This window comes from Bos javanicus, chromosome 23, assembly GCF_032452875.1.
Source record: "Bos javanicus breed banteng chromosome 23, ARS-OSU_banteng_1.0, whole genome shotgun sequence".
In the NCBI taxonomy this organism is placed as follows: domain Eukaryota; kingdom Metazoa; phylum Chordata; class Mammalia; order Artiodactyla; family Bovidae; genus Bos; species Bos javanicus.
Window position 1 is genome coordinate 31,287,492 of NC_083890.1, and position 27,546 is coordinate 31,315,037.

At 43.5% G+C, this 27,546-nt stretch overlaps 6 protein-coding genes across 6 annotated transcripts; 4 read left to right on the forward strand and 2 right to left on the reverse strand.

The window, feature by feature from the left end:
- The first annotated feature begins 854 nt into the window (after nt 1-854).
- Nucleotides 855-27,109, forward strand: LOC133237030 (uncharacterized). Its single transcript, XM_061399372.1, has 4 exons — nt 855-1,180; nt 2,377-2,382; nt 2,454-2,820; nt 23,863-27,109. The coding sequence occupies exons 1-4, from the start codon at nt 895-897 to the stop codon at nt 24,203-24,205; spliced, it is 1,002 nt and encodes a 333-aa protein (XP_061255356.1). The 5' UTR covers nt 855-894; the 3' UTR covers nt 24,206-27,109.
- On the reverse strand, nt 5,003-6,786 carry LOC133237001 (histone H2A type 1). Its single transcript, XM_061399340.1, has one exon. The coding sequence runs from the start codon at nt 6,751-6,753 to the stop codon at nt 6,361-6,363; it is 393 nt and encodes a 130-aa protein (XP_061255324.1). The 5' UTR covers nt 6,754-6,786; the 3' UTR covers nt 5,003-6,360.
- Nucleotides 5,145-5,954, forward strand: H1-5 (H1.5 linker histone, cluster member). Its single transcript, XM_061399316.1, has one exon. The coding sequence runs from the start codon at nt 5,226-5,228 to the stop codon at nt 5,904-5,906; it is 681 nt and encodes a 226-aa protein (XP_061255300.1). The 5' UTR covers nt 5,145-5,225; the 3' UTR covers nt 5,907-5,954.
- On the forward strand, nt 7,019-12,760 carry LOC133237022 (histone H2B type 1-C/E/F/G/I). Its single transcript, XM_061399364.1, has one exon. The coding sequence runs from the start codon at nt 7,059-7,061 to the stop codon at nt 7,437-7,439; it is 381 nt and encodes a 126-aa protein (XP_061255348.1). The 5' UTR covers nt 7,019-7,058; the 3' UTR covers nt 7,440-12,760.
- Nucleotides 14,343-17,841, reverse strand: LOC133237010 (histone H2B type 1-N). Its single transcript, XM_061399349.1, has 2 exons — nt 17,342-17,841; nt 14,343-14,494 (listed from the first exon to the last, which is right to left on the reverse strand). The coding sequence occupies exon 1, from the start codon at nt 17,743-17,745 to the stop codon at nt 17,365-17,367; it is 381 nt and encodes a 126-aa protein (XP_061255333.1). The 5' UTR covers nt 17,746-17,841; the 3' UTR covers nt 14,343-14,494; nt 17,342-17,364.
- On the forward strand, nt 18,023-18,518 carry LOC133237003 (histone H2A type 1-D). The gene has a single exon (XM_061399342.1). It carries the CDS (start codon nt 18,065-18,067, stop codon nt 18,455-18,457), a length of 393 nt encoding a protein of 130 aa, XP_061255326.1. The 5' UTR covers nt 18,023-18,064; the 3' UTR covers nt 18,458-18,518.
- Nucleotides 27,110-27,546: the final 437 nt, after the last annotated feature.

The following is a 27,546-nucleotide window of genomic DNA, read 5'->3' on the forward strand; positions in this document are numbered from 1 at the left end:
AAGGTCATTTCAAATAGCCAGAAGTCAAGGAAACATTTGAAAGTTTTTTTATTTTTTAAATTCCTGGAATAAAATTGTTCCTGGTCTTTACATTCAGCATTTTATTAAAGACACTATTAAAGGCACAGATCTTTGGGGTGCACTTGATTTCTCAATTCAAGAAAGGAGAGAAAAGGAAGGTGGTGATGGCGGGGGCGGGGAGGGGATAGGGGTAGAAGGGCAGGAAAGGAGTCGAGAGCATTTTCACTTGCTAATGGACTCGCCAGAGGAAACGGCGGGTAAAAGCTGAGCTTCCTCAATTTCCTTAAGTGTTTCTAAGTGAAACGAAGAACATTTGAAAAAACCAGTTGTACCAGAAAAATGTGGCAGCGAGTGAGAGAAGAGAAAGGAAGATGATAGGATGAGTACAAGATAAGGAAAAGGGGAGACCACTGCTGAGAACGATGAGGAAGCCCACCCTGAAGCCCACCCTATAAGCAGGCTCTCAGCCACGAGGTTTCACAAAAACCCCCAAAAGACTAAAATCACGGCTCTCGAGATGGGCCATTCATTCCGGAAGCCACAACTCGCTAGTACGATCAATGCCTAAGAGAGAGCAAAAAAAGAGAAAAGGACAGCAAGGTCTAACCCAAACAAAGGAATGGTTTTCCAGTTGTGGGCAAGGGCAACACAGTGTATTGTAGAAGCTGAACGGAGGGATTTTATTAGGCCCTTTTTTTGAGTCTGTATTTTAAGCACCTCTCCATTTTGCTGAAAATGTGGGCGGGGCTTCGGGTCTGGAAACTCCCAGAGGCGTCACGGCTGGTCTGAGCGGTTCCCAATCAGGTCCGAAACATCACTATATAAAACACGGCCTTGGCGAGCTACGGCGTCGTAACGACTGTGGGTGCAGATATGTCTGGTCGTGGCAAGGGCGGTAAGGGCCTCGGGAAAGGGGGTGCTAAGCGCCACCGCAAGGTTCTTCGTGACAACATCCAGGGCATCACCAAGCCCGCCATTCGTCGTCTGGCTCGTCGTGGTGGCGTGAAGCGGATCTCCGGTCTCATCTATGAGGAGACTCGTGGGGTGCTGAAGGTGTTCCTGGAAAATGTGATTCGGGACGCGGTCACATACACCGAGCACGCCAAGCGCAAAACTGTTACCGCCATGGATGTGGTGTACGCGCTGAAGCGCCAGGGACGTACCCTTTACGGCTTCGGCGGTTAAAGGTGCATTTAATCACCCTACCTTAAAGGCCCTTCTTAGGGCCACCCACTGACTCTGGTAAAGAGCTGTAGGCGCTAAAGTCGTTAGGTTGTGTGGGGAAGATTGATGTCTGAAAAATAATTTGAGTATGGTCAAAGCTCCAGTTCTCCGTCAGTATTCCGGTCAACAACAGTGGCAGGTTTTCGTTTGATGTCGTTTCTTATAAGCTAGGCAAAATAACCTTGTGTTGACTGCTCGCACTTAAAGGGTAAATACTCACGAAGCAGTATGGCTAGCAATAACACAAGAAGTTTAAGGAAAAAGGTAACTAAGCTCCGTTTTACTAAGCTATAAGAGTTCTGGAACAGAACGTAGTGGCTGGGTTGACTTTAACTTAATGGCCTCCACTTAAACACTCCTTTCAACTTATTCAAGCTTGTCAAATCATGACATCTTATATCTAAAATGCAAGACACTTGTCTAGGCCAGCTGTCCGCAACCTTTTCGGCGGCAGCGACCGATTTTGAAGACAGTTTTCCCACGCGCCTGGGTGGGAGGATGGTTTCGGGATGATTTAAGCATATTAGAAGCTCCAAGTTTGGCCACGTCATGCGAAGAGCCCACTCATCGGAAAAGATCCTGATGCTGAGAAAGATTGAGGGCAGGAGGTGAAGGGGGGCGACAGAAGATGAGATGGTTGGATGGTATCACTGATTCGGACATGAATTTGAGCAAACTCCAAGGGATAGTGAAGAACAGTGAAGCCTGTCATGCCGTAGTCAATGGGGTCGCAAAGAGCAGGGACACGGCTGCGCAACTGAAGAGCGACTATTTATTGTGCACTTTATTTCTCTGGAGTAGGAAACGGCAAACCACTTGAGTATTCTTGCCTGGAAAATCCCATGGACAGAGGAGGCTAGTAGCCTACAGTCCATGGCATCACAGATTCGGACACTCCTGAGAGACTAGCACACTTTATTCTTACTTTTATTTCATCAGTTCCACCTCAGATCACTAGACATTTAGATCCCGGAGGTTGGGGACCCCAGCTCTAGACGACAAATTTAAGAATTTGGATACATCCTGCAGGGTTTTTTTGAAAGCCAACGATATTTCCTCACCACGTAATCCTAGCGTCCGAAGTAGAGGCGGGACAATGCTTCCTAAACCCAGAAAGAATGGGCGTGGAAGGGCGGGGTAAGAGAGAGAGCAGCAGTCTATTGTCCAATCAAGACGCGAGGTTCGCTATATATTTTGGGACGGCCGAGCGCTCACATCAGTGTTAGGCGGTTGGCACTACTTACCAATGGCTCGCACTAAGCAGACGGCTCGGAAGTCCACCGGCGGCAAGGCGCCGCGCAAACAGCTCGCCACCAAGGCGGCTCGCAAGAGCGCGCCGGCCACCGGCGGCGTGAAGAAGCCGCATCGCTACCGGCCTGGCACGGTAGCTCTGCGTGAGATTCGCCGTTACCAGAAGTCCACGGAGCTGCTGATCCGCAAGCTGCCGTTCCAGCGGCTGGTGCGCGAGATCGCGCAGGACTTCAAGACCGACCTGCGCTTCCAGAGCTCGGCCGTGATGGCGCTGCAGGAGGCGTGCGAGGCCTATCTGGTGGGGCTCTTCGAAGACACCAACCTGTGTGCCATCCACGCCAAGCGCGTCACTATCATGCCCAAGGACATCCAGCTTGCTCGCCGCATCCGCGGGGAGAGAGCATAAATTTTGTGGCTCCTCTAGCTAACACATACCTATCCCCAAAGGCTCTTTTAAGAGCCCCTCAATTGTCACCAAAAAGGAGCTGTTCCTTGTCGAGTATACATATTACCAGCAAATGAAAAACGGCATGAATTTTAAATGAAACGCTTCGTGGACCCAAATATTATTGTACCACGTCAATACTATGTAGAAGTGGCTGTATCCTGGGCTCCTAGTCACTCAAACTTTCTAGGAGAAGCATTTTTTTAAAGTGATAATGTTTAATCCTTGGCTAAAGGAAGTGACTGAAGAAGTGGCCCATTCCTTGTTAACCAGTGCTTTCTGCGGACAGTTCTGTAATGACAAATGAAGCGCTTTCCCCCCACCTTTTGCCAAGTAGTACCATACAACTTCAGATAATGTGTCTCCTGTCTCCCTGTTGCAGGAAGAAATAGTGGTCGAGGTTCGAGATTCACAGCAGTCAATTGCCCAGTTACTCAGCTTCTCTCTGGGACTCACCTACAACAGTTGTAAAATGTAGCAAGTGAATTAGTTTGTAGGCCATACTAAGACTATAAATGCTCAATGAATGTTAGCTGTATTATGCCCCCCTCCTTTTGTAAAGCAGACACCCCCCCACTGCCAGCGTTCCCAAGTTTTCTGAAAGTTTCGTGATTGAAACAGTGGGAAATGCTTGATTGAGTCATTTTCTTAAGATCTTTTCTTTAGATCTGGGTTTACACAATTCTGAAAAGGGCAGACCTGTAAGAATAACATGAACTATCTGAGGAGGAATTCAAGGCCGTGAAAGCCATAAAGTAAATATTTTAGGTTTAGCAGGTAACATATGGTCTCTGTTACATCTTTAAAATATTCTTAAAATATAGAGAAACTCTTAGCTTGGCCATACAAAAATAAGCCACTGTCTAGATTTGGCCATAGTAGGCTGTAGTTTCAACTCCAGGAACCCCTGAAGACATGAAGCATGTCAGCCTACAGGTTTTCACAAGAACTGACTGTTGAATGCATGAGAGACCCTAATCATCATTGCATCCAGGGACAAAATCCTCTCCAAGCTTCCCCCTCCCAATAAATAATAAACATCACCCTCCATTTCACTTCACAGTCACTGCCTCAGGTCCCTTGGATGTTAATGTTTTCCTGAATTCTCTTAAACTTCTATAACCTCCACTCACTCCCTTACTATCCAATCCACACTTGTAGTCAGAGGCCAATTATTTCACTGAAAGATACAGGTCTATCTTCATTAAATATGCAAAATATCCACACTGAGGTCCTACAAAAGAAGGTGTTCCTGACCATTCAATTTGTTAAATGTTGGTGGAGATGGAGTTTGAGGGAGAGCAGTGGAAAGTGCTGAAGTTCCAAAGGAGGAAAACAGCTTCTGAAAGACGGAGAGAGACCCATGTCATCTAAACAGCCTTTCCGGTGTTGCTGGAAGCCCTTGAATAATTTTTAGCACATTTCAGAGTTTTTTCCTAAAATACATCTCTGGGTTAAGACATTTTCTTTCTTCTTATTTTAATGGATTTGCTTACAAATTAAAGGGAGAAAGCTTCGCAATCAAAAACATACTAAATTTGTTTGAATTTGAAGACCTGTCATTGGATTCTGAAGCCAAAGCAATTTCTATTCCTCAGGGAAGAAGTCATTTTGACCACAGAACTAGACCGAGCCGCGAAATCCCATTCTCTAAAGATATTGGCACCTGGAAACTCCTTGGAAGGCAAAACCGGTTTTTAAAGTAAAATCTATGTGCTTAATTTGTGGCTGTAGGCAACTGGCCGTCCTGCACCTGTGTTACTTGCTGCCGTTCGAAGCAAAGTTTAAGCAAAATCAAGGAACCTAGTGTCTTTCCTCTTGCAAAAATCGAAGGCCGAACTTGGCAACAAAGCCTTTTAAAAAACATTCACTAGATACTTACTAAAACTTTATTGCAATATGCAACTACGTAGCTCGATGCCTTAAGTCCGGTGAATCTATAGGAAAAGCTGAAGGGATTTTTAAAAATATTTTTCATTAACTGCGCGTGAGTCATAAAAACACAAACAAGTATGTGAAATTGGAGGCTGTTTTCCTCCTTTGGACCTTCAAAGAGTCAAATTATGTACCACTGTTTTTAACATTTAATCAAATTTTGGGGACTAACAAACACAGTTTGGGAGTCCAACCACGACAAACGGCTGCCTGAGGGCGGTGGATCGGACGCTCCACCAATCACAGGGCAGCACCGACTTATATAAGCCCGGGCCGGAGCAAGACGGCATTGCAAAACTTGCTCTTTGGAATTTGAGTCTCTCTCCTTCTAGCAGGTTCTCCTTTCGCCATGTCGGAGACCGCTCCTGCAGAAACGGCCGCCCCGGCGCCGGTGGAGAAGTCTCCTGCCAAGAAGAAAGCAACCAAGAAGACCGCGAGCGGTGGAGCGGCGAAGCGCAAGGCTACCGGGCCCCCAGTTTCCGAGCTGATCACTAAGGCTGTCGCCGCCTCCAAAGAGCGCAATGGCCTTTCTTTGGCTGCGCTCAAGAAGGCGCTAGCAGCCGGTGGCTACGATGTGGAGAAGAACAATAGCCGCATCAAGCTGGGTCTCAAGAGCCTGGTGAGCAAGGGCACCCTGGTGCAGACCAAGGGCACCGGGGCTTCCGGCTCTTTCAAGCTCAACAAGAAGGCGGCTGCCGGGGAAGCCAAGCCCAAAGCCAAGAAAGCAGGGGCTGCTAAAGCGAAGAAACCCGCAGGGGCCACCCCTAAGAAACCCAAGAAGGCTGCAGGAGCAAAGAAAACCGTTAAGAAGACGCCTAAGAAGGCGAAAAAGCCCGCGGCCTCTGGTGTCAAAAAAGTGGCCAAGAGCCCCAAGAAGGCCAAAACTGCGGCAAAGCCAAAGAAGGCTGCTAAGAGCCCCGCGAAGCCCAAGGCAGTGAAGCCAAAAGCGGCGAAACCCAAAACCTCCAAGCCTAAGGCAGCAAAACCCAAAGCTGCAAAGGCGAAGAAGGCGGCTCCTAAGAAGAAGTAGAAAGTTGACGCTTGAGAAGCAAACCCCAAAGGCTCTTTTCAGAGCCACCCAGAGATCTCTGGAAACAGCTGTGCACTATCTCCGCTCTCCAAGAGAATATTCCATCCGTAGATCTATTCCCGCTCTCCTTGCGTAAATAATTCCCATTTTCTTGCTACCAAGAGATAGACCCTGGTATATGAGGTAAAACTAGCACTGACAGCACGAAAACTAGCGTCTTGCCTGGACGGAGGACGGAAGACCCTGATGACTGACTGCAGTACATGGCAGGCAACCGAGAGAATCCCAGGGACAGGACAGCCTGGTAAGGATGCCGTTTATGGGGACGCAAGAGTCAGACACTACTGAAGCAACGTAGCAGAGTAAGGTTAATACTACTGTCCCAGCTCCTCAGCAGAAAACGTAGGTGGCTCTGAAAAGAGCCTTTGGTTTGGAAAGCGTGGCTCTTGACGCCTTACTTGCCCTTGGCCTTGTGGTGGCTCTCGGTCTTCTTGGGCAGCAGCACCGCCTGGATGTTGGGCAGGACACCACCCTGAGCGATGGTGACTTTGCCCAGCAGCTTGTTGAGCTCCTCGTCGTTGCGGATGGCCAGCTGCAGGTGACGCGGGATGATGCGCGTCTTCTTGTTGTCCCGGGCCGCGTTGCCCGCCAGCTCTAAGATCTCGGCTGTCAGGTATTCCAGCACCGCCGCCAGGTACACCGGGGCCCCGGCCCCGACCCGCTCAGCGTAGTTACCCTTGCGGAGCAGGCGGTGCACTCGGCCTACGGGGAACTGGAGCCCGGCCCGCGAAGAGCGGGTCTTGGCCTTGGCGCGAGCTTTGCCGCCCTGCTTACCACGTCCAGACATACTACAACTCTTCAAGACTACAGCCGAAGGCACTAAAGTGAAAGAAAACTGCACATTTTATAGCTGCAGTTGGGCGCGAAAAAGAAGCTATTCCATTGGGTAAAGTTGCAGTTAATGTTGCAGAGTAAAGTGTAGGTCCTTAAAATGAGCGTTTTCATTGGACAAAATTGAATGTGATGTCACAACGAGTATTCGCCAATCAGACATAGAGCGTTACAAAATCTAATTTGCATATTGCATTATAAAATGGACGTGCTGGGAGATCCTTTTGTCTTTTTCCTGCGATCTTGTAATTATTGTCAGTCATGCCGGAGCCAGCCAAGTCTGCTCCGGCCCCGAAGAAGGGCTCCAAGAAGGCAGTGACCAAGGCGCAGAAGAAGGACGGCAAGAAGCGCAAGCGCAGCCGCAAGGAGAGCTACTCCGTGTACGTGTACAAGGTGCTGAAGCAGGTCCACCCGGACACCGGCATCTCGTCCAAGGCCATGGGCATCATGAACTCCTTCGTCAACGACATCTTCGAGCGCATCGCGGGCGAGGCGTCGCGCCTGGCTCACTACAACAAGCGTTCGACCATCACATCCAGGGAGATCCAGACGGCCGTGCGCCTGCTGCTTCCCGGAGAACTGGCCAAGCACGCCGTGTCTGAGGGCACCAAGGCCGTCACCAAGTATACCAGCTCCAAGTGAGCCACTGGCTGCTTGATCAGACTCCAGCACTTCCAAAGGCTCTTTTCAGAGCCATCCACGGTTTCCAAAGAGAACTGGCACTTAATTGATGTAACTTTAGAAGTAGGTAAAAGCAGTATTGGGCTTCCCCGGTGGCTTAGAGGCGAAGAATCTACCTGTAATGCGGGAGCCGCAGGGAGATGCCTTGATTGGAAGGATCCGCTGGAGAAGGGCATGGCACCCCACTCCAGTATTGTTTCCTGGAGAATCCTATGGATAGAGGAGTCTGGCGGCCTACAGTCCATGGGGGTCGCAAAGAGTTGGACACGACTTAATGACTGAGCACGCATAGAAGCAGGTTGTCCTACCTTTAGATTTTTCATGTAGTTAGGTGCTGCTGCATGTTCTTAAGTTTAAAGGTTTCACCCCTTTTGGTAATGGCACTACTGTTCACTTTTTTACATGGTCAGATTCTATACGGGAAAAATCTAGAACATGTCAGTTTCTTTTCTGAGTCAGCTCCACAGTTCATTTCACTCATTTCTTTACCTTTTCTCCCCTTTGTAATAAGGGAGAAATTCTAAATGAAAAGGCAGTCTTTGAGACCTGAAGGAGAGTAGCAGGATGGCATTTTTTCTCCCAGTTCAGTTCAGTCGCTCAGTCTTGTCCGACTCTTTGCGATCCCATGAACCAGAGCACGCCAGGCCTCCCTGTCCATCACCAACTGCCGGAGTCTACCCAAATCCATGTCCATTGAGTTGGTGATGCCATCCAACCATCTCATCCTCTGTCCTCCCCTTCTCCTCCTGCCCTCAATCTTTCCCACCATTAGGGTCTTTTCAAATGAGTCAGCTCTTTGCATCAGGTGGCCAAAGTATTGGAATTTCAGCTTCAACATCTGTCCTTCCAATGACCATCCAGGACTGATCTCCTTGCAGTCCAAGGAACTCTCAAGAGTCTTCTCTAACACCACACTTCAAAAGCATCAATTCTTTGGCACTCAGCTTTCTTTATAGGCCAGGTCTCACATCCATACATGACTACTGGAAAAACCATAGCCTTGACTAGACCGGACCCTTGTGGACAAAGTAATGACTGCTTTTTAATATGCTGTCTAAGTTGGTCATAACTTTCCTTCCAAGGAGTAAGTGTTTTTTAATTTCATGACTGCAATCACCATCTGCAGTGATTTTGGAGCCCCCCAAAATAAAGTCAGCTACTGTTTCCACTGTTTCTCCCAGAGGGCGGTTCAATCTCCCAGTGGTTGCCTGTTAGTCGCTAAGTTGTTTCCCACTCTTTTGTGACCAAACAGACTGTAGGCCGCCAGGATTCTCTGTCCATAGGATTTTCCAGGCAAGAACACAAGTGGGTTGCCATTTCCTTCTTAGGGAAATCTTCCTGACCCAGGGATCGGACCAGCATTTCCTGCAATGCAGGCCAATTCCACTTAGCCACCAGGGAAGCCCACATATGTTATTCAACTTCAGTTATATGCTATTTACTGCCTACTAGTTGGCTTCCCAGGTAGTGCAGTGGTAAGAATTCAGATTCAAGGTTGGATCCCTGGGTCAGGAATATCTCCTGGAGGAGGAAATGGCAACTCACTCCATTATTCTTGCCTGGAAAATTGCATGGACAGAGGAGCCTGGTGGCCTACAATTTATAGGGTTGCAAAGAGTCAGCTGTGATTGAACAAGAGCATGCACTTTGAGCCTGAAAATTGTTCTTTGTTATGACATTGAAAAATCAGGGAAGGGAGCAAGGATTAATATGTGTTAGGCCTTGAAGACCTACCAGCACCAAATTAACACGTCCCCAGTTACTTAATCAGAAAGATTTAAAGAGAGTAGAAAACAGAATGATATTTTCATTCTCTGTTTCAACATTTTAAATACCAAAGTCTACATACTACTTACAATAAATTTCCATGCTCCCAATGGTACTTAGTACAGCTGTGAAAAAAAATACTAGTTAACTAATGTACTATTCAATTAAGACACTATATGTCTAACAACAGAATGGGAAAGACTAGGGATCTCTTCAAGAAAATCAGAGATACCAAAGGAACATTTCATGCAAAGATGAGCTCGATAAAGGACAGAAATGGTATGGACCTAACAGAAGCAGAAGATATTAAGAGGAGATGGCAAGAATACATAGAAGAACTGTACAAAAAAGATCTTCACGACCCAGATAATCACGATGGTATGATCACTGACCTAGAGCCAGACATCCTGGAATGGGAAGTCAAGTGGGCCTTAGAAAGCATCACTATGAACAAAGATAGTGGAGGTGATGGAATTCCAGTTGAGCTATTCCAAATCCTGAAAGATGATGCTGTGAAAGTGCTGCACTCAATATGCCAGCAAATTTGGAAAACTCAGCAGTGGCCACAGGACTGGAAAAAGTCAGTTTTCATTCCAATCCAAAGAAAGGCAATGGCAGAGAATGCTCAAACTACGGCACAACTGCACTCATCTCACACGCTAGTAAAGTAATGCTCAAAATTCTCCAAGCCAGGCTTCAGCAATATGTGAACCGTGAACTTCCTGATGTTCAAGCTGGTTTTAGAAAAGGCAGAGGAACCAGAGATCAAATTGCCAACATCCGCTGGATCATGGAAAAAGCAAGAGAGTTCCAGAAAAACATCTGCTTTTGCTTTACTGACTATGCCAAAGCCTTTGACTGTGTGGATCACAATAAACTGGAAAATTCTGAAAGAGATGGGAATACCAGACCACCTGATCTGCCTCTTGAGAAATTTGTATGCAGGTCAGGAAGCAACAGTTAGAACTGGACATGGAACAACAGACTGGTTCCAAATAGGAAAAGGAGTTTGTCAAGGCTGTATATTGTCACCCTGTTTATTTAAGTTCTATGCAGAGTACATCATGAGAAATGCTGGACTGGAAGAAACACAAGCTGGAATCAAGATTGCTGGGAGAAATACCAATAACCTCAGATATGCAGATGACACCACCCTTATGGCAGAAAGTGAAGAGGCACTCAAAAGCCTCTTGATGAAAGTGAAAGAGGAGAGTGACAAAGTTGGCTTAAAGCTCAACATTCAGAAAACTAAGATCATGGCATCCGGTCCCATTACTTCATGGGAAATAGATGGGGAAACAGTGGAAAGTGTCAGCCTTTATTTTTCTGGGCTCCAAAATCACTGCAGATGGTGACTGCAGCCATGAAATTAAAAGACGCTTACTCCTTGGAAGGAAAGTTATGTCCAACCCAGATAGCATATTCAAAAGCAGAGACGTTACTTTGCCAACAAAGGTTCGTCTAGTCAAGGCTATGGTTTTTCCTGTGGTCATGTATGGATGTGAGAGTTGGACTGTGAAGAAGGCTGAGCGCCGAAGAATTGATGCTTTTGAATTGTGGTGTTGGAGAAGACTCTTGGGAGTCCCTTGGACTGCAAGGAGATCCAACCAGTCCATTCTGAAGGAGATCAGCCCTGGGATTTCTTTGGAAGGAATAATGCTAAAGCTGAAACTCCAGTACTTTGGCCCTCTGATGTGAAGAGTTGACTCATTGGAAAAGACTCTGATACTGGGAGGGATTGGGAGCAGGAGGAGAAGGGGACGACAGAGGATGACATGGCTGGATGGCGTCACTGACTTGATGGACATGAATCTGAGTGAACTCCGGGAGTTGGTGATGGACAGGGAGGCCTGGCGTGCTGCGATTCATGGGGTTGCAAAGAGTTGGACACGACTGAACGACTGATCTGATGTCTAACTCAGAAAATATAAAACTGTATGACCTAGAGAAGATCACTCTGTGGTGAAACATTTATTATACTTTTAATTCTTAAATTAAATAATTACTTATTTTGTTGAAAGGAAAAAAAATCTATGTAATGTCTCTTTCATAGTAACATTTGTGGACCTCATCCAGCTTCCAAGAACACACTTGGAAGCAGTGTATATCATCTCATAAAGTCCTAAGAAAACTGGGGCTGCATTATTATCTCCATTTTACAGGAGAATCATGGTGTTAGGCTATACTCTGTAGCCCTGCAAGTCCTATAATCCCCCAACCTTGAGACCAAAGAAAATATCTGGAGACAGCAACAGAGACATCAACAGTTTATTGGCTAGGGTATCTTACAGGTCTGAAACAGGACAAGGCAGCAGTCTTCATGGGGGTAGAGTGGCGAGGTGTAACAATTACAGTGGGAATGGATGTCATGTGAGCTCATCAACTACCAGGGAAACCAACAGATGATCTCCTTCAACAGTTCCTTTGGTTAACAACCATCAAGTGTTCTCTTTATTAACCCAGCATGCTAAAGCTATTCTGTTCTAAGAATACAACAATTACTTGTTGGAACAGGGGGCAAGCACTTAAGAAGTTTAATTTCTATGATTAAGACAAAAGGTCAGTCCTATGAGTGGGATGATGGAAAGCAGGGGCTGTTCAAGCAAGGAATGTACAGAGAGCAAGAGAACAGCCATCTTGTGTGGCCTGATCATACACATGGGTTCACTAAAGTAAAATCCAACATATCCAGCTAGCAAGTATTGGCATAACTTCAGTCTCAAATGGTTTTCTGGGGCCTATGCTACTTCTACCTGTTTAGGTTGCTTTCAGGTATACTCTTATTAGTTCAGAATATCAAAATGACCTGCTTTGGTAAACTATTCAGTTTTTCCATCTTTAGCATTTTATTGTCATATATTTCATTTACTTTATCTCCTTATACATCTGGATGTTTTTTATTTAACTTGCTCTAATATTTTGTCATTTACAGGATGACTGAATGTCAGCGTTTATGTTATGGCTCTTTACTCAAAGATCTGCCTTCAAGGAGTAAATTATATGGCATTTACATCTTGCTTTTGGCATACAGGGGGAAAAAGTCACGTTAATTATTGGCTGCCATGTGTTAAGTGTATATTATCTTCAGATACTGTGCATTATTTAATTTTTCTTCTTTTTTTTTATTTTTTCAATCTAAGGAGATACGTGCTAATAGTATCTTTGGTCTACAGGTAAAGAGACAGAGGACTGGGATTGTAGCATTATATTTATGTTACTGGCTGCTATGTTACTGTTACTGGTAGATTTCCTGGTGGCTGAGACGTTGAAGCGTCTGCCTACATTGAGGAAGACACGGGTTCAGTCCCTGGGTAGGGAAGATCTCCTGGAGAAGGAAATTGCAACCCACTCCCATATGCTTGCCTGGAAAATCCCTTGGACGGAGGAGCCTGGTAGGCTACAGTCCAAGGGGTCCAAAGAATTGGACACGACTGAGCAACTTCACTTTTGCCTTCACCACTGCCATTAACAAGGTATTCCTGTCTGGGTGTCTGGGTGGTTGAAAAAATGGAAAATTGTTTTCTCATTCTTCTGTAATCTAGAAGTCTGAGATCAAAGTGCCAGAAGGGTTACTTCCTTCTGAGGGCCATGAGGGAAGGATGGGTTCTAGGCCCTCTCCTTAGCATAGATGGCCATGTTTCCCCCTCTGTCTTCACATATGTTCCCTCTATGCCTGTCTGTGTCCAAATTTCCTTTTTTAAGAGAACACTGGTCATACTGGATCAGGACCCAATCACTCTCCAATGACCTCATTTTAATTTAATTACCTATTTAAAGACTCTATCCCTAAATATGGTTACATTTTGATAGGCGGGAGGATTTTTCCCCATTAAAGCTGCCTTCCTTTAAGTAGAACAGGCCATAGAAATCAGGACCTCATGATTCCCTTCCCTGGACTAGGCCTAGTTTTGGTCCTTTGGAATGAGGAGGACAAAAGAAACTAAGAAAAAGAATAGGTTAATGTTTAGCATCCATTGCAAATAAACAGCATTCAGGTTTCATCCAGAGTGAAAGTTTAAGCCTTTCACTTGGGGAAATCTGAATTGCTGACCCTCTAGGAAAATGAATATAAAGGGTCTTCCCAGCTGGGCTGCTGCTTCAGGGAGGGACCTCTGGTCAATTTCATTACCACTTTCAAGGCAGAAATGATGGTCAGATAAGAGATATAATTCCATGTCTCACACAGCAGTTTCAGTGGGCAGGTTTCTCTCTGCTCCTTGGTAGCATGATTTAACAGCAAATTGGCACACATTTCCAACAGATGAAATACAGTCTGTGTACAATCACTATGTGAATTTAAGTTGTAATTTTCAAACACTGTCTTTTGGAAAAGTTAGAAACAGGTTTCAGTTTTGATTTTTTAATTTCAGTATTATAATCAACAGGCAGACTTTGCTATACATGCTTGTTTCCCACAGGAAAGGCAAAAGTTATTAATTGAATGATGATAGGAGTAGGGCTACAGGACCCTCTAAAGAGAGCTGGACCAGTGTTCACCAAGAAAAAAATAATAAACTGCCCTTTTTTTTCTTTTCTGTTCTTGGGGACAAGAAGGACAAACTTTTTTTTTCCCCCAAGTAAAGAATGGCAACTTTTTCACTATTAAAACAAATACAAATGGCCCATCTCCATTTATTTATTTGTTTTGAAAGAAGACCACAAAATAACATCATTTTTATAGTGATGGCCACTACCATGAGGCTTAAAAACTGACTCTGTCATTGATCCTCTAGCTATTTAGACAAAATACTCCCCGTCTCTTTGCATCTAGAAAATAGATATGGAATGAGAGTGGCCTTAAAGGACTATTGCAAGCTTTCACCTTCCTACATAGGATGGACTGAAGTCTGGAACATTAGAGCAGCAGCACATGATACAGATAAATGGCATATATTCTTCAATTATATTTCTTAACTCCATCAAATTACAACTGAAAAACTATTCAAAGTCATGGTTTGTAGCTTTTAGAAGTCTATGTCCCACAGTATGGTCACTGCCAAAATTTAACACTAGGTTTGAAGGAAGCAACAGCTACAGTCTCATGTAGCCTAAAGAGATAAGCATTCCACCTTAAGAAGTCAGGATAGTGTTCAGGGATTTTCCTCCACCAAGATGTTGGATCCAATGAAAATGTATCGGAGGACTGTCAGGATGACAGACGTGAAGAATCCATAGTGGACGTTGTTCTGAGTACTCGAGTTTAATTGCACTGATGGCTTCAGCAGAATCGCAAAGTGATGGATGTAGTTCTGGAAAACAAGGCATAAGTCAAAGTTTCAGGGAAAAATATGTGATTACAGAGGTGATAGCTTTGATAAAAATGTCCTTGATAGTGAGGTGAAGGTGTTTGAATGTTAAGTGTTAAGCTCTTTGGTGTGAACTCTGCAAAAATATAGAGCCAGATGAAATGCTAACGTTCAAAAGATTTGACTCAAATACAGCACGAACTTCTTTGAGATATATCCAATTTCCATGACTGAAGTGACTGAGCACACATGCACAGTGTTGGGGATGGCTATGGTAGAAGCTGATACACAGGATAATTTAAGACTGCCTTGGGAATTAGAGTTTGGATGGATTTCTAAGAATGGAAATCATTAAAATGCAATTTGCTCTCCTGAAATGAAATTTTAGTGAACAAAGCATCAGTGAGATTCTCAGGAAGATCTTTTTTGAGACTTCATCCTATAGCATCACAGGAGGTTAAGTTTCCCCTCATATAAGTACAATAAAACCTTAAGAATGCAAGGCCAGGCACCTTCAGGTGAAGAAGATAACTCATCTCCATGACATAGGGCACAAAGAGTTGGGAAAATATGAATAGTGTGACACACCATGTAAACTTCTTATTCAGCTCATTATATAGTATTTGCTCCAATTGCTTATTATCATGGATTCATGGCTTTTTATATACCAAACTATTCCAGTGGATGACTATAAAACTGTTCTTAAATCTCAAGTTGGCACTACTTTCAGGTTTTCTTGCCTCTCTTGTCTTAACTCTATTGTTACTCCAGACATGGGAGACCATCCTTGTGTTGAGTCAACATACATGTTGTACACCCATCAGGATTTCCTTTGTCTCAAACTTGTAATTAGTTCCTCTTCAAGGACTTTAGATTCCTGAGTAGAGGTGGAAATCTCCAGACCAAGATTTATGTTAGACTGCTTTGTGTGATGCCCGGCTGCCTTAGAGAACTTAGAACACTGCCATAACAAACTTAAAAAAATGTATTTTCAAAAGCTAAGGGCCTGTTACTCTTTTCACTGAAAGTTCTTCATCTTTTCCCAAAATAAAATTTTTTCAAATCAGACTCTTTTCTTCTTGAGCTGATAACTTCACTCTTCTCTGCCATGTAACATGTCACCTCACATTCTCAAAACACTGTTCCACAAGAACTAACTAGTAAAAGACACTGATATATTTGACCTATATTTGCAACTCCAGATTCACATCACATATACATATTCCTAGTATTAAGGTATAACTTTATAGTGAACATTGTCATTTTATGCATGAACAGGCCATGCCTATACTCTTAATTTTATATTCTGCATTATTTTCACAATTAAAGCAGACAGGATATAAAGTCATTTTTAAAGAATTAAAACATATTGAAAAAATATCTTTAATTAATGGATATTTTTCTTCATTCTAAGCACATGAGGAAACCCTCTGGGAAATATTTTGTCTGTGTTTTAATAAAACCTACATTTAAATTATTATTAAATTATTAAATTAAAATTAAAATTATTCTTTTTAATATGCCTAATATAAAAAGTCAGAAAGTTGAAATTATAAGTCACCTAGTGGGAAAAAAAATAATAGTTTCCAAAGATGTAGGTTATACCTATTAATTCTGAATGTGAGGTCTTAAGCAAAGATTTCGAGTAGTTTTCCACATAGTAAGACTTTAGTCCTAAGAAACTTTTCGTGGCTACTCATTTATGTCTTGGCATACTGCAAATTAAATGTTAGGTCACCTATACATTTTCATATGCAGTATGAACAAATGGTCATTTTTTTATCAAGTGGTCACTTGATAGAATAACATGCTGTTAGGGGGAAGCATTGCCACCTTGATTCTGGGTAAAGACCAAAATAGTTTTAAATATGCCATTCCTAAGGGCCTAAAATGAAGAGATGGAATTTTACCTTCCTTTGAGGATGGGAGAACAGTCCTCTATTTTTAAAAAATTTATTCCAACTAATACAGCAAAAGTAAATCCCAGAGACATGCTGGAAAGAGAAAGAAACCAGGGTTTGGAGAAAATGGCAGAGTTTTTCCCATAAAGCCGCTTGGCCCGGAACTCTCCCGTTAGGATGGAGTCACAAGCGACAGTTAGTAAATTTCAAAGTGCGCGCGCAGCGTCTGGATTGGCTATCGACGAAATGTGGCACCCGCCTGATCTGTAATTAGATTCTCACTTCCGTTTGTTTTGCTTTTGCCTTTTTAACTTAATACTTGGCAAATTTAACTCAGGGAAAGGGGAAGAAAGACAGCAGCGCTCCACAAAGAAAACGTAAGTGGATAATGCGATTTGTAACTTTCCTACTGTGTTCCAAGGAACTGTACTCAGGCACACACACGTTAAAATTAAGGATGCAGGGGACAAGCCATGGTCAACGAAATCTTTTGTCAACTTCAGACGTAAAGGAGAGCTGATTTTGCTTTGGGACAAACGCTATTTTGTTTTCTTTACATTTGTCTGATAATGAACTTGACCTTTCTCGACATAAACACATAAAAACACCTCCAGCATTGCTGCAGCACCATCTACATTACAGAGAAAGCAATTTCTAACAAGATCAAAGGAAATGTGAACAGAAAGAATACCTAGTGAAGACAGAAAAGATGGCCACCTGGAAGCCAAAGAGAAGCCTATGAAGAAACCACCCCTATTAACAGCAGTCTTGGACTTCTGCCTTCTACAACTGTGACAAGTAAATTTCTCTTGTTTAAGGGAAAACAAAAAACCGGAACTTATTACTTAATAGCATATAAGAAACACCTACTGAATAAAGTTAGTGCCAGTTCTCTTTAGAAGATTGAGTGGCTCTGAAAAGAGCCTTTGGGGTGTAGGCCAAGCCTTACCGATCACTCCATGGCGGGCCGGCTCACTTAGAACTGGTGTACTTGGTGACGGCCTTGGTGCCCTCAGACACGGCGTGCTTGGCCAGTTCTCCGGGAAGCAGCAGGCGCACGGCCGTCTGGATCTCCCTGGATGTGATGGTCGAGCGCTTGTTGTAGTGAGCCAGGCGCGACGCCTCGCCCGCGATGCGCTCGAAAATATCGTTCACGAACGAATTCATGATGCCCATGGCCTTGGACGAGATGCCGGTGTCCGGGTGGACCTGCTTCAGCACCTTGTACACGTACACGGAGTAGCTCTCCTTGCGGCTGCGCTTGCGCTTCTTGCCGTCCTTCTTCTGCGCCTTGGTCACTGCCTTCTTGGAGCCCTTCTTCGGGGCCGGAGCGGACTTCGAGGGTTCAGGCATGGCCGGGAGTTTACTGCCAAACAACCCAAAAGCAACAGGAAGAAAAGAGAAGCGGTAAGAATGCGCTTCCTTCCCAGCTTCTTAAAGGAGGCAGGGAGTAATGCCAGGCGTCTGATTGGTGGTGAATGCTGGAAACGTCACATAATAGTTTTGTCCAATTAAAAGAAGCGTATTTCAAACTCACGGTTTCATTGGGTTAGGTGAAACTGCAGCTTTAGCCAATGGTCCACCGTTATTTTCGCGCCCAGTAAAGACTATAAATAAGATAGGTCTGGTTGTATACACGTATATTTTATGTTGGTGAGTTTATACTCTCATCATGTCTGGTCGTGGCAAGCAAGGAGGCAAGGCTCGTGCAAAGGCCAAGACCCGCTCCTCGCGGGCCGGGCTCCAGTTCCCCGTGGGCCGAGTGCACCGGCTGCTCCGCAAGGGTAACTACTCCGAGCGGGTTGGGGCCGGGGCCCCGGTGTACCTGGCGGCGGTGCTGGAGTACCTGACAGCCGAGATCTTAGAGCTGGCGGGCAACGCGGCCCGGGACAACAAGAAGACCCGCATCATCCCGCGTCACCTGCAGCTGGCCATCCGCAACGACGAAGAGCTCAACAAGCTGCTGGGCAAAGTCACCATCGCTCAGGGTGGTGTCCTGCCCAACATCCAGGCGGTGCTGCTGCCCAAGAAGACCGAGAGCCACCACAAGGCCAAGGGCAAGTAGAAGCCTGGCATTGCTTGGAACTCAAACCTGTTCAAACCAAAAGGCTCTTTTCAGAGCCACCCACTTTATCAGCAAAACGAGCTGTACTTTCAAATTCACATTGTTTCGGATAGCAAGGTATGAGGGCAGAATTAACGTCCTTTTGTGATTCCTTTACAAGGTAAAATGGCTATCTGAAACATAAACCTTAGGACCATATGACGGGCCTAGCTCCCCTCCTATTTCAGTTGAATCTTAGGGCGCACCACTCACCCTCCTAAATGAGAATAAACCCAGCAAGGTAAAATACTTGTTTCAAGTAGCTTCAGGCAAAGAATACACCTTATAGTGGGCTGTTTACATCAATGCTAGTGAAGTAAAAGACATCAATTATTCATCCATTAGGAAGATGTGCCTTAACAAATAGACAAGGTCGGCATTGTAAATCACATTTATAAGATAAATCTGCAAACCAGGTTCTTACAGTCCTAATGCTGTCATTGATTCTTGTTCCCCTTTTCCCCCACTATCATCACTCACCCTGCTCTCAGATCAAGTCATACTAACTATACTATAGTAACTATACTAACTAAAGAGGGCCTTCAATTCTCCACACCAGGTAATCTAGTTTTCATTATGAATACATTTTAATGAAAGGAATTACTATCTCATTCCTAGTCCTCTGGAATAAATTTTCTGAGTCTCTTGAAATATTTCCTATATTTAAATCTCAACTGCAATCACATGTAAATAATATTCTTTGAAATAACAGTGACCACAACAAACAATCGGGAGGTTTCCTTTTTCTTTTTAATTTAAATTTATTTGATGTTGGAAGAATCGAATTCTGATTTCAGTGAATCTAATTATTCAGTTTTTTCCTCTTAAAAACTCATGTGCATTATTTGAGTCTGTAAGTTTTAAACAGCTATATCTCAGAACTAGAACTCTCGAGAATAAATGCTACGGCTCCAAGGAAGGCCTATGAGATCTTCATGTTTTAATAATAAAATATGCTATGGTTATAGTTACTGATGTTGATCATGCAAGAAGTAACCCTTCTTGCATCATTTCTATTCCCCACAACAAGGACCATCACACTGTTAAAATATTGCCTTTATTATTAATGTTAATCAATGAACGTGTAATCAAATAGTTGATATATGAATAAAAATTGTGTTTTAAATAAAATTTTCAAGTGTGATATGTCATTACTTATAATTCCACATATTAACTGAGCTTTTAAAATTGGGCTTCCCTTGTGGCTCAGCCGGTAAAGAATCCACCTGCTATATGGGAGAACCTGGCTTCCATCCCTGTGTTAGGAAGAGTCTGATCCGTGGGTTGGGAAGATCCTCTGGAGAAGGGAACAGCTACCCACGCCAGTATTCTGGTCTGGAGAATTCTATGGACTGTAATGGACTATTAATCCAATTTCATTGGATGAAGCACTTACTGTTCTTTACTATCTACACAATCAGAAAGAAAATAAAACTTGTATTTGAAAATGGAGATAACACAACTTTCCAAAAATCCTGCCAAAATAATTTAGATATTTCTTTCAATTAGATCCTAAAGAATTCCATAATTTATGCTGCAAAACCTTCATAAGAGGTACACTTCAGTTTGAGTGGCAGAAGATTTATGAAAGTATTAGTTAAACTTTGTTCTTGAAATTGGTCTTCACGTTAATTTCCCTCTCGGCAGACTGGACTACTATGCAAGCATTGGGCAGTATCTTCCCATATTAGATTTTTTTGTGTATTATTGGGGAGAAAGAATTTTCCTCTACCCTTCTGAGGTTCTTTTACAGGTCTAATAATCAAATTGACATGATGAGATAGATTAACAGAAGTAAGATCAAATTGAATTTCATACATATGGAAACCCCACACACGCGGGAAGTTCAAAAAAAGAATGTAAAATGAAGTTTATATGCCATTCTGAGCTAAGGAATTAGATAACAGCTTCCAAGTACAACAGGGTAATTCACAGAACAATAAGAGAAAAAGCAAATACTGGATAATTAGTTTGCCCTACCATGTAATTGAGGGACTCAAAATTTTTCTCTGGTAATAATTCTGGGAAAGTAAAAGTTTCAATTGCTCAGTCATGTCTGATTCTTTGTGACCCCATGGACTGCATCCCACAAGGTTCCTCTGTCTATGGGATTTTCCATCCCATAGAGTTCTTTGAGCAAGAATACTGGAATGGGTAGCCATTTCCTTTTCCAGGAGACATTTCTGACCCAGGGATGGAACCCAGGTCTCCTGCATTGAAGGCAGATTCTTTACCATCTGAACCACCAGGGAAGCCTAGAAACTCCCATTTTGAATTCTTCTAGATAGTTAAGAGAGGAGAAGAGTTTGTCTTGAGATTACAGGGTCTCAATTTACATTTAAAGTCGCTGAGTCGTGTCCAAATCTTTGCGACCCCATTGACTATACATGGACATGAAATTAAAAGACACTTGCTCCTCGGAAGAAAAGCTATGGCCAGCCTAGACAGCATATTAAGAAGCAGCTATTACTTTGCCGACAAAGGTCCATCTAGTCACAGCTATGGTTTTACCAGTAGTCATGTATGGATACGAGAGTTGGACTATAAAGAAAGCTGAGTGCCGAAGAATTGATGCTTTTGAACTATAGTGTTGGAGAAGACTCTTGAGAGTCCCTTGAAATGCAAGGAGATCCAAACAGTCCATCCTAAATGAAATCAGTCCTGAATATTCATTGGAAGGACTGATGCTGAAGCTGAAACTCCAATACTTTGGCCACCTGATGTGAAGAACTGACTCATTGGAAAAGACCCTGATGCTGGGAAAGATTGAAGGTGGGAGGAGAAGGGGACAACAGAGGATGAGATGATTGTATGGCATCACTGACTCAATGGACATGAGGTTATGGGATCACAAAGAGCCCGACACAACTGAGTAACTGAACTGATTGACTTATTGAGTCCATGGAATTCGCCAGGCCTAATACTGGAGTGGGTAGCCTTTCCCTTCTCCAGGATCTTACAAACCCAGGTCTCCTGCATTGCGGGGAAATTCTTTACCAGCTGAGTCATAAGGGAAGCCCAAGAATACTGGGACAGGTAGCCTATCCCTTCTTTATGAGATCTTCCTGACCCAGGAATCGAATCAGGGTCTCCGGCATTGCAAGGGGATTCTTCACAAACCGACCTATCAGGGAAACCAAAAATCTGACACTTGTAGTTTGTTTCCTCCTGTCTCTCAGTCAGTCATTTCAGTTGAAATGACTCCTCCCACCTTCAATCTTTCCCAGCATCAGAGTCTTTTTCAGTAAGTCACTTCTTCACATCATGTGGCCAAAGTGTTGGAGCTTCAACTTCAGCAGCACTCCTTCCAATGAATATTCAGGATTGATGAATATTAATGACATGGTGGAATAATAAAGAGATTGAGAGATTTGGGGGACCAGTAATTTGGTCTTCCCTGGTGGCTCAGTGTTAAAGAATCAGCTTGCCAATGTAGGAAACATCAGCTTGCCAATGTAGGAAACATAGGTTCGATCCCTGGGTCAGAAAGATCTCCTACAGAAGGAAATGGCAACGAACTCCAGTATTCTTGTCTGGGAAATCTCAGAGACAGAGAAGCCTGGCTGGCTATAGTCCATGGAGTCACAATAATGTTCGGCACAAATGAGTGACTAAATAGCAACAATTTGGAAGAAGGCAGGGACTCTGGACAGGGGCCAGCATTAAGGACAGAGAATTATGGAGCCCTCAATGATACAAATGGAGAAGGCAATGGCACCCCACTCCAGTACTCTTGCCTGGGAAATCCCATGGATGGAGGAGCCTGGTAGGCTATAGTCCATGGGGCCGCTAAGAGTAGGACACAACATGGCGACTTCACTTTCACTTTCATGCATTGGAGAAGGAAATGGCAACCCACTCCAGTATTCTTGCCTGGAGAATCCCAGGGACAGAGGAGCCTGGTGGGCTTCCATCTATGGGGCCGCACAGAGTCGGACACGACTGAAGCGACTTAGCAGCAGCAGTAGCAATGATACAAATTTCTTAAGTTCTCAGAAAATGTCTTTCCCCAAAGTTGTTTTTGTGGTTTTTAAAAACTTCTCTACTCCCAGACCTTTATCTATGCTATTTCAATTGTTTATATGAATATATTAGTTTCACTCATTCTGTGACTGAGAGCTTCCTGTAATAAGAAACAGATTTACAAGAGAAAAACAAGTTTAATACCATGTATGTCTGATGTATACATAGAATACACAGAGGGGAACTGAGTAAAACTCCCAGAAGTGGCTTGAACCACTACTTTAAATATCATCTTCATCTAAATACAAAATATGTTGGAGGTAGTGGCATTTATAGGGATTGAGCAGGAAACACAGAGTAAACCAGGTGCGGCAGATTTAAGTCCTGCACCTTCCTCAGGTAAATTTATTGTGAGTTATTAATATCTTTCTCTTCCTGGCTCAAAGAAGGAGATACTCTTACAAATGGAGATTTCTCATATAAATGTAAATTTCCCTTATGGTATGTGTTAGCTGCTCAGTTGTGTCCGACTCTTAGTGATCCCATGGACTGTAGCCTGCCAGGCTCCTCTATCCATGGAATTCTCTAGTCAAGAATACTGGAGTGGGTAGCCATTCCCTTTTTCAGGGGATCTTCTTGACCCATGGATCCAACCCAGGTCTCCTGTATTGCAGAAAGATTCTGTACCATCTGAGCGACCAGGGAAGGCCTCGGTATTAAATTCTGTTTTTATAGCTTCTCCTGTGTTTTCTTTTTCTCAAAACCATCAGCTCATTATAATTCTTATGCTTAAGAAGGATATTTAGGAGTGACATATTCTGGTACACTTTGTTAGAAATGGCAGTATAGTATACCCAAGTACAGTGAAGAAGTAAATTTTTACTAAATGGAAAAAAACATATTTTTCAAAAACACTGATTACTAGGGAGTTTGTTAAAACTATAAAAGAGAATTCATAAAGTTAACAAGCAGGCGTTAAAAATACATTTTCTCTTTAAATAAGGGAAATTGACGAAAATGTAAACCATGCAAGGAGGTTCCAAAATGCCATTTATGGCATTGCATACATTTTCTTTGAAAGAGTATGTGCTTTTATCTGTTCACCAAAATACCAAATAGCTACTAGCAGTGATCTGTGAATTATTATTTTATTACCTGCCTTTTCTGTATATTTTACACAACATTCGTGTTTTGTGCTCGCATTCAAAAGCAATTGCTAAAGTTTTAAAACAAGGTAACAAAAGAGTCACCACAGCACAAAGGAACAGAGAAGGCCTCTTTTTTTTTTTTTTGGTCCAATTCTCCTCCCCCGCTTAAGGCGTGATTTCCCGCCTCCTCCTTTCTTCAGGTTCTCAGTTCGGTCCGCCAACAGACGTATAAAGGTGCATCGCGAGGCTGGCAAGTCGGGCTTTTTCGATTTTCTGGGTTTACGCCATGTCTGGTCGCGGCAAAGGCGGAAAGGGTCTGGGCAAAGGAGGCGCTAAGCGCCACCGCAAAGTCCTTCGTGATAACATCCAGGGCATTACCAAGCCTGCTATTCGGCGCCTGGCTCGTCGTGGTGGTGTGAAGCGTATCTCCGGGCTCATCTACGAGGAGACCCGCGGGGTGCTGAAGGTGTTCCTGGAGAACGTGATCCGCGACGCGGTCACCTACACCGAGCACGCCAAGCGCAAGACTGTCACCGCCATGGACGTGGTCTACGCGCTCAAGCGACAGGGCCGCACCCTCTACGGCTTCGGCGGCTGAGTGTCCACGTTCTCCGGTATTCAACAAAAGGTCCTTTTAAGGGCCCCCACTTTTTCACTCGAGGAGCCGTGATGCTTCTTTGCTTTTGGGTTTTCTTCCTCCTGTTCTGTACACTCCTTTAAACTGCTTAGGAGCACTGTTTCCACCCTTTGTGAGTGTTGAGTTACATTTTACGCTTCCAGGCAATGTTTTGAACATAGTTTTGTATTTTACTTTGTAACCTACTCAGTGGAATGTTTGGTCTAATAGCCTGCTGCTAAGTCGCTTCAGTGGTGTCCGACTCTGCGACCCACAGACAGCAGCCCACCAGGCTCCCGCGTCCCTGGGATTCTCCAGGAAGAACACTAGAGTGGGTTGCCATTTCCTTCTCCAATGCATGAAAGTGAAAAGCGGAAGTGAAGTCGCTCAGTCATGTCCGACCCTCAGCGACCCCATGGACTGCAGCCTTCCAGGCTTCTCCGTCCATGGGATTTTCCAGGCAAGAGTACTGGAATGGGGTGCCATTGCCTTCTCCAGGTCTAATAGCCTAGATATAAATGAAAGCAAATATGTCACCCAAATACATGTGGCTTAAGATTAAACCAGAGTGGTATTTCTCTTCGAACACAAGGGAGAGAGAAAGGCACTTTCGTAGCGAGTTTAGACATGAAGTCTTAAGGTTCGATCACAGTGATAGCTCCATGAGTCCTCATGAAGTAAACCTATGACTGTTCAATAGGCGTTAACACTAGTGTGGAAGGATGATAAAGTACAGGCTCACTGTAATATCCGGCAGAACAGTTGGTGAGGGTGGAATGCAATTAAAAAGGATTTCAACGAAAACAAAGTCATATTACAGAAATATTCTCTACAATGAAAAAATACATGGCAGCTTTATAAACCAGAACAATGAATTTAAAATTTAAAAGATCCTTGGTACAAAATTGGAAAGGAATAAGATTGGGATTGGAATTGGAATAAATTGGAAAGGAATAAGATTAGGAAATCCAGACCTAAACTCTGAAAGAGGTCTTAGCATTTTCCTAGAATCTTAGAAGCTATAGAAAGAAACCCAAGGTCAAGGGGGAAACCTTGACTAATGTAGACACACATTCCAAAGAGCGATTGCCACAGTTCAGTTCAGTCGCTCAGTTGTGTCTGACTACTTGTGACCCTATTGACTGCAGTACACCAGGCCTCCCTGTCCATCACCAACTCCCAGAGCCTACTCAAACTCACGTCCATTGTTTGATGATGCCATCCAACCAGCTCATCCTCTATCGTCCTCTTCTCCTGCCCTCAATCTTTCCCAGCATCAGGGTCTTTTCCAGTGAGTCAGTTCTTTGCATCAGGTGGCCAAAGTTATTGGAGTTTCAGCTTCAGCATCAGTCCTTCCAGTGAATATTCAGGACTGATTTCCTTTAGGATGGACTGGTTGGATCTCCTTGCAGTCCAAGGGACTCTCAAGTCTTCTCCAACAACACAGTTCAAAAGCATCAATTCTTCGGTGCTCAGCTTTCTTTATAGTCCAACTCTTACATCCATACATGACTACTGGAAAAAGCATAGCCTTGACTAGATGGATCTTTGTTGGTAAAGTAATATCTCTGCGTTTTAATATGCTGTGTAGGTTGGCCATAGCTTTTCTTCCAAGGAGTAAGCGTCTTTTAATTTCATGGCTGTAGTCATCAACAGCAGTGATTTTGGAGCCCTCAGAAATAAAGTCTGTCAGTGTTTCCATTGTTTCCCCATCTATTTGCCATGAAGTGATGGGACCAGATGCCATGATCTTAGTTTTCTGAATGTTGAGTCTTAAGCCAACTTTTTCACTCTTCTCTTCCACTTTCATCAGGAGGCTCTTTAGTTCTTTGCGTTCTGCCATAGGGTGGTGTCATCTGCATATCTGAGGTTGTTGATATTTCTCCCGGCAGTCTTGATTCCAGCTTGTGCTTCATCCAGTCCAGCATTTCTCATGATGTACACTGCATATAAGTTAAATAAGCAGGGTGACCTTATACAGCATTGATGTACTTCTTTCCTGATTTGGAACCAGTCTGTTGTTATATATCCAGTTCTGACTATTGCTTCTTGTCCTGTATACAGATTTCTCAGAGGGCAGGTCAGGTAGTCTGGTATTCCCATCTCTTTAAGAATTTTCCACAGTTTGTTATGATCCACACAGTCAGAGGCTTTGGCATAGTCAATAAAGCAGAAGTAGATATTTTTCTGGAACTCTCGCTTTTTCAATGCTCCAGTGGATATTGGCAATTTGATCTCTGGTTCCTCTGCCTTTTCTAAACCAGCTTGAACATCTGGAAGTTCATGGTTCATATACTGTTGAAGCCTGGCTCAGAGAATTTTTAGCATTACATTGCTAGCCTGAGAGATGAGTGCATTGTGCAGTAGTTTGAGCATTCTTTGGCATTGACTTTCTTTGGGATTGGAATGAAAACTGACCTTTTCCAGTCCTGTGACCACTGATGAGTTTTCCACATTTGCTGACATATTGAGTGCAGCACTTTCTTAGCATCCTCTTTTAGGATTTGAAATAGCTCAACTGGAATTCCATCACCTCCACTAATGTTGTTCATAGTGATGCTTCCTCAGGCTCACTTGACTTTGCATTCCAAGATGTCTGGCTCTAGGTGAGTGATCACACCATCGTGTTTATCTGGGTCGTGAAGATCTTTTTTGTATAGTTCTTTGTATTCTTGCCATCTCTTCTTAATATCTTCTGCTTCTGTTAGGTCCATACCATTTCTGTCCTTTATTGTGCTCATCTTTGCATGAAATGTTCTCTTGGTATCCCTAATTTTATTGAAGAGATCTCTAGTCTTTCCATTCTATTGTTTTCCTCTATTTCTTTGCATTGATCACTAAGGAAGGGTAGCAATTGCCTACATGTAAAAAAAAAAAATGACAAAATGACTAGGTTTACGTATTTTTATATCTGAAGCTAAAAATTCCCTTGTCTTATCAATATTAATTTTTGTAAAATCAAATGCTAAATATTCATCTAGCCAGTCTCCCAACTCAGGAATATTTTTTCAACAACCCTAGCCCCATCTCTGAAACACTATCAAAGACTTTAACAGGATCTCTGTTTCCCAGAAAGAGAGGGGCCTAACTTCCATTATTACAAGATTACAAATTGCCATGTCTACTAATTTTTGAGCAAATTGTATCCATCTAGCTGTATAAAAGAGAGCGATTTCTCTCCTTGCTTTGCAATCCCTTTAGCAAAAGTGCCTGTGATGTGCTTCACATTCTGGTTTAATGCTTATCCAGTAATAAAGCTTTTCTGTATTTACTCCCTTTGTGCAGAGGTTTTTCTGAATTGGGAGGTATTACTTTTAGCTATA

Coding starts and splice junctions, on each gene's coding strand:
- LOC133237030 (XM_061399372.1), top strand. CDS start 895: ATGTCTGGTCGTGGCAAGGGCGGTAAGGGCCTCGGGAAAGGGGGTGCT. Junction 2,821..23,862: donor CTCTTCGAAGACACCAACCT/GTGTGCCATCCA, acceptor GAGGCTGGCAAG/TCGGGCTTTTTCGATTTTCT.
- H1-5 (XM_061399316.1), top strand. CDS start 5,226: ATGTCGGAGACCGCTCCTGCAGAAACGGCCGCCCCGGCGCCGGTGGAG.
- LOC133237001 (XM_061399340.1), bottom strand. CDS start 6,753: ATGTCTGGACGTGGTAAGCAGGGCGGCAAAGCTCGCGCCAAGGCCAAG.
- LOC133237022 (XM_061399364.1), top strand. CDS start 7,059: ATGCCGGAGCCAGCCAAGTCTGCTCCGGCCCCGAAGAAGGGCTCCAAG.
- LOC133237010 (XM_061399349.1), bottom strand. CDS start 17,745: ATGCCTGAACCCTCGAAGTCCGCTCCGGCCCCGAAGAAGGGCTCCAAG.
- LOC133237003 (XM_061399342.1), top strand. CDS start 18,065: ATGTCTGGTCGTGGCAAGCAAGGAGGCAAGGCTCGTGCAAAGGCCAAG.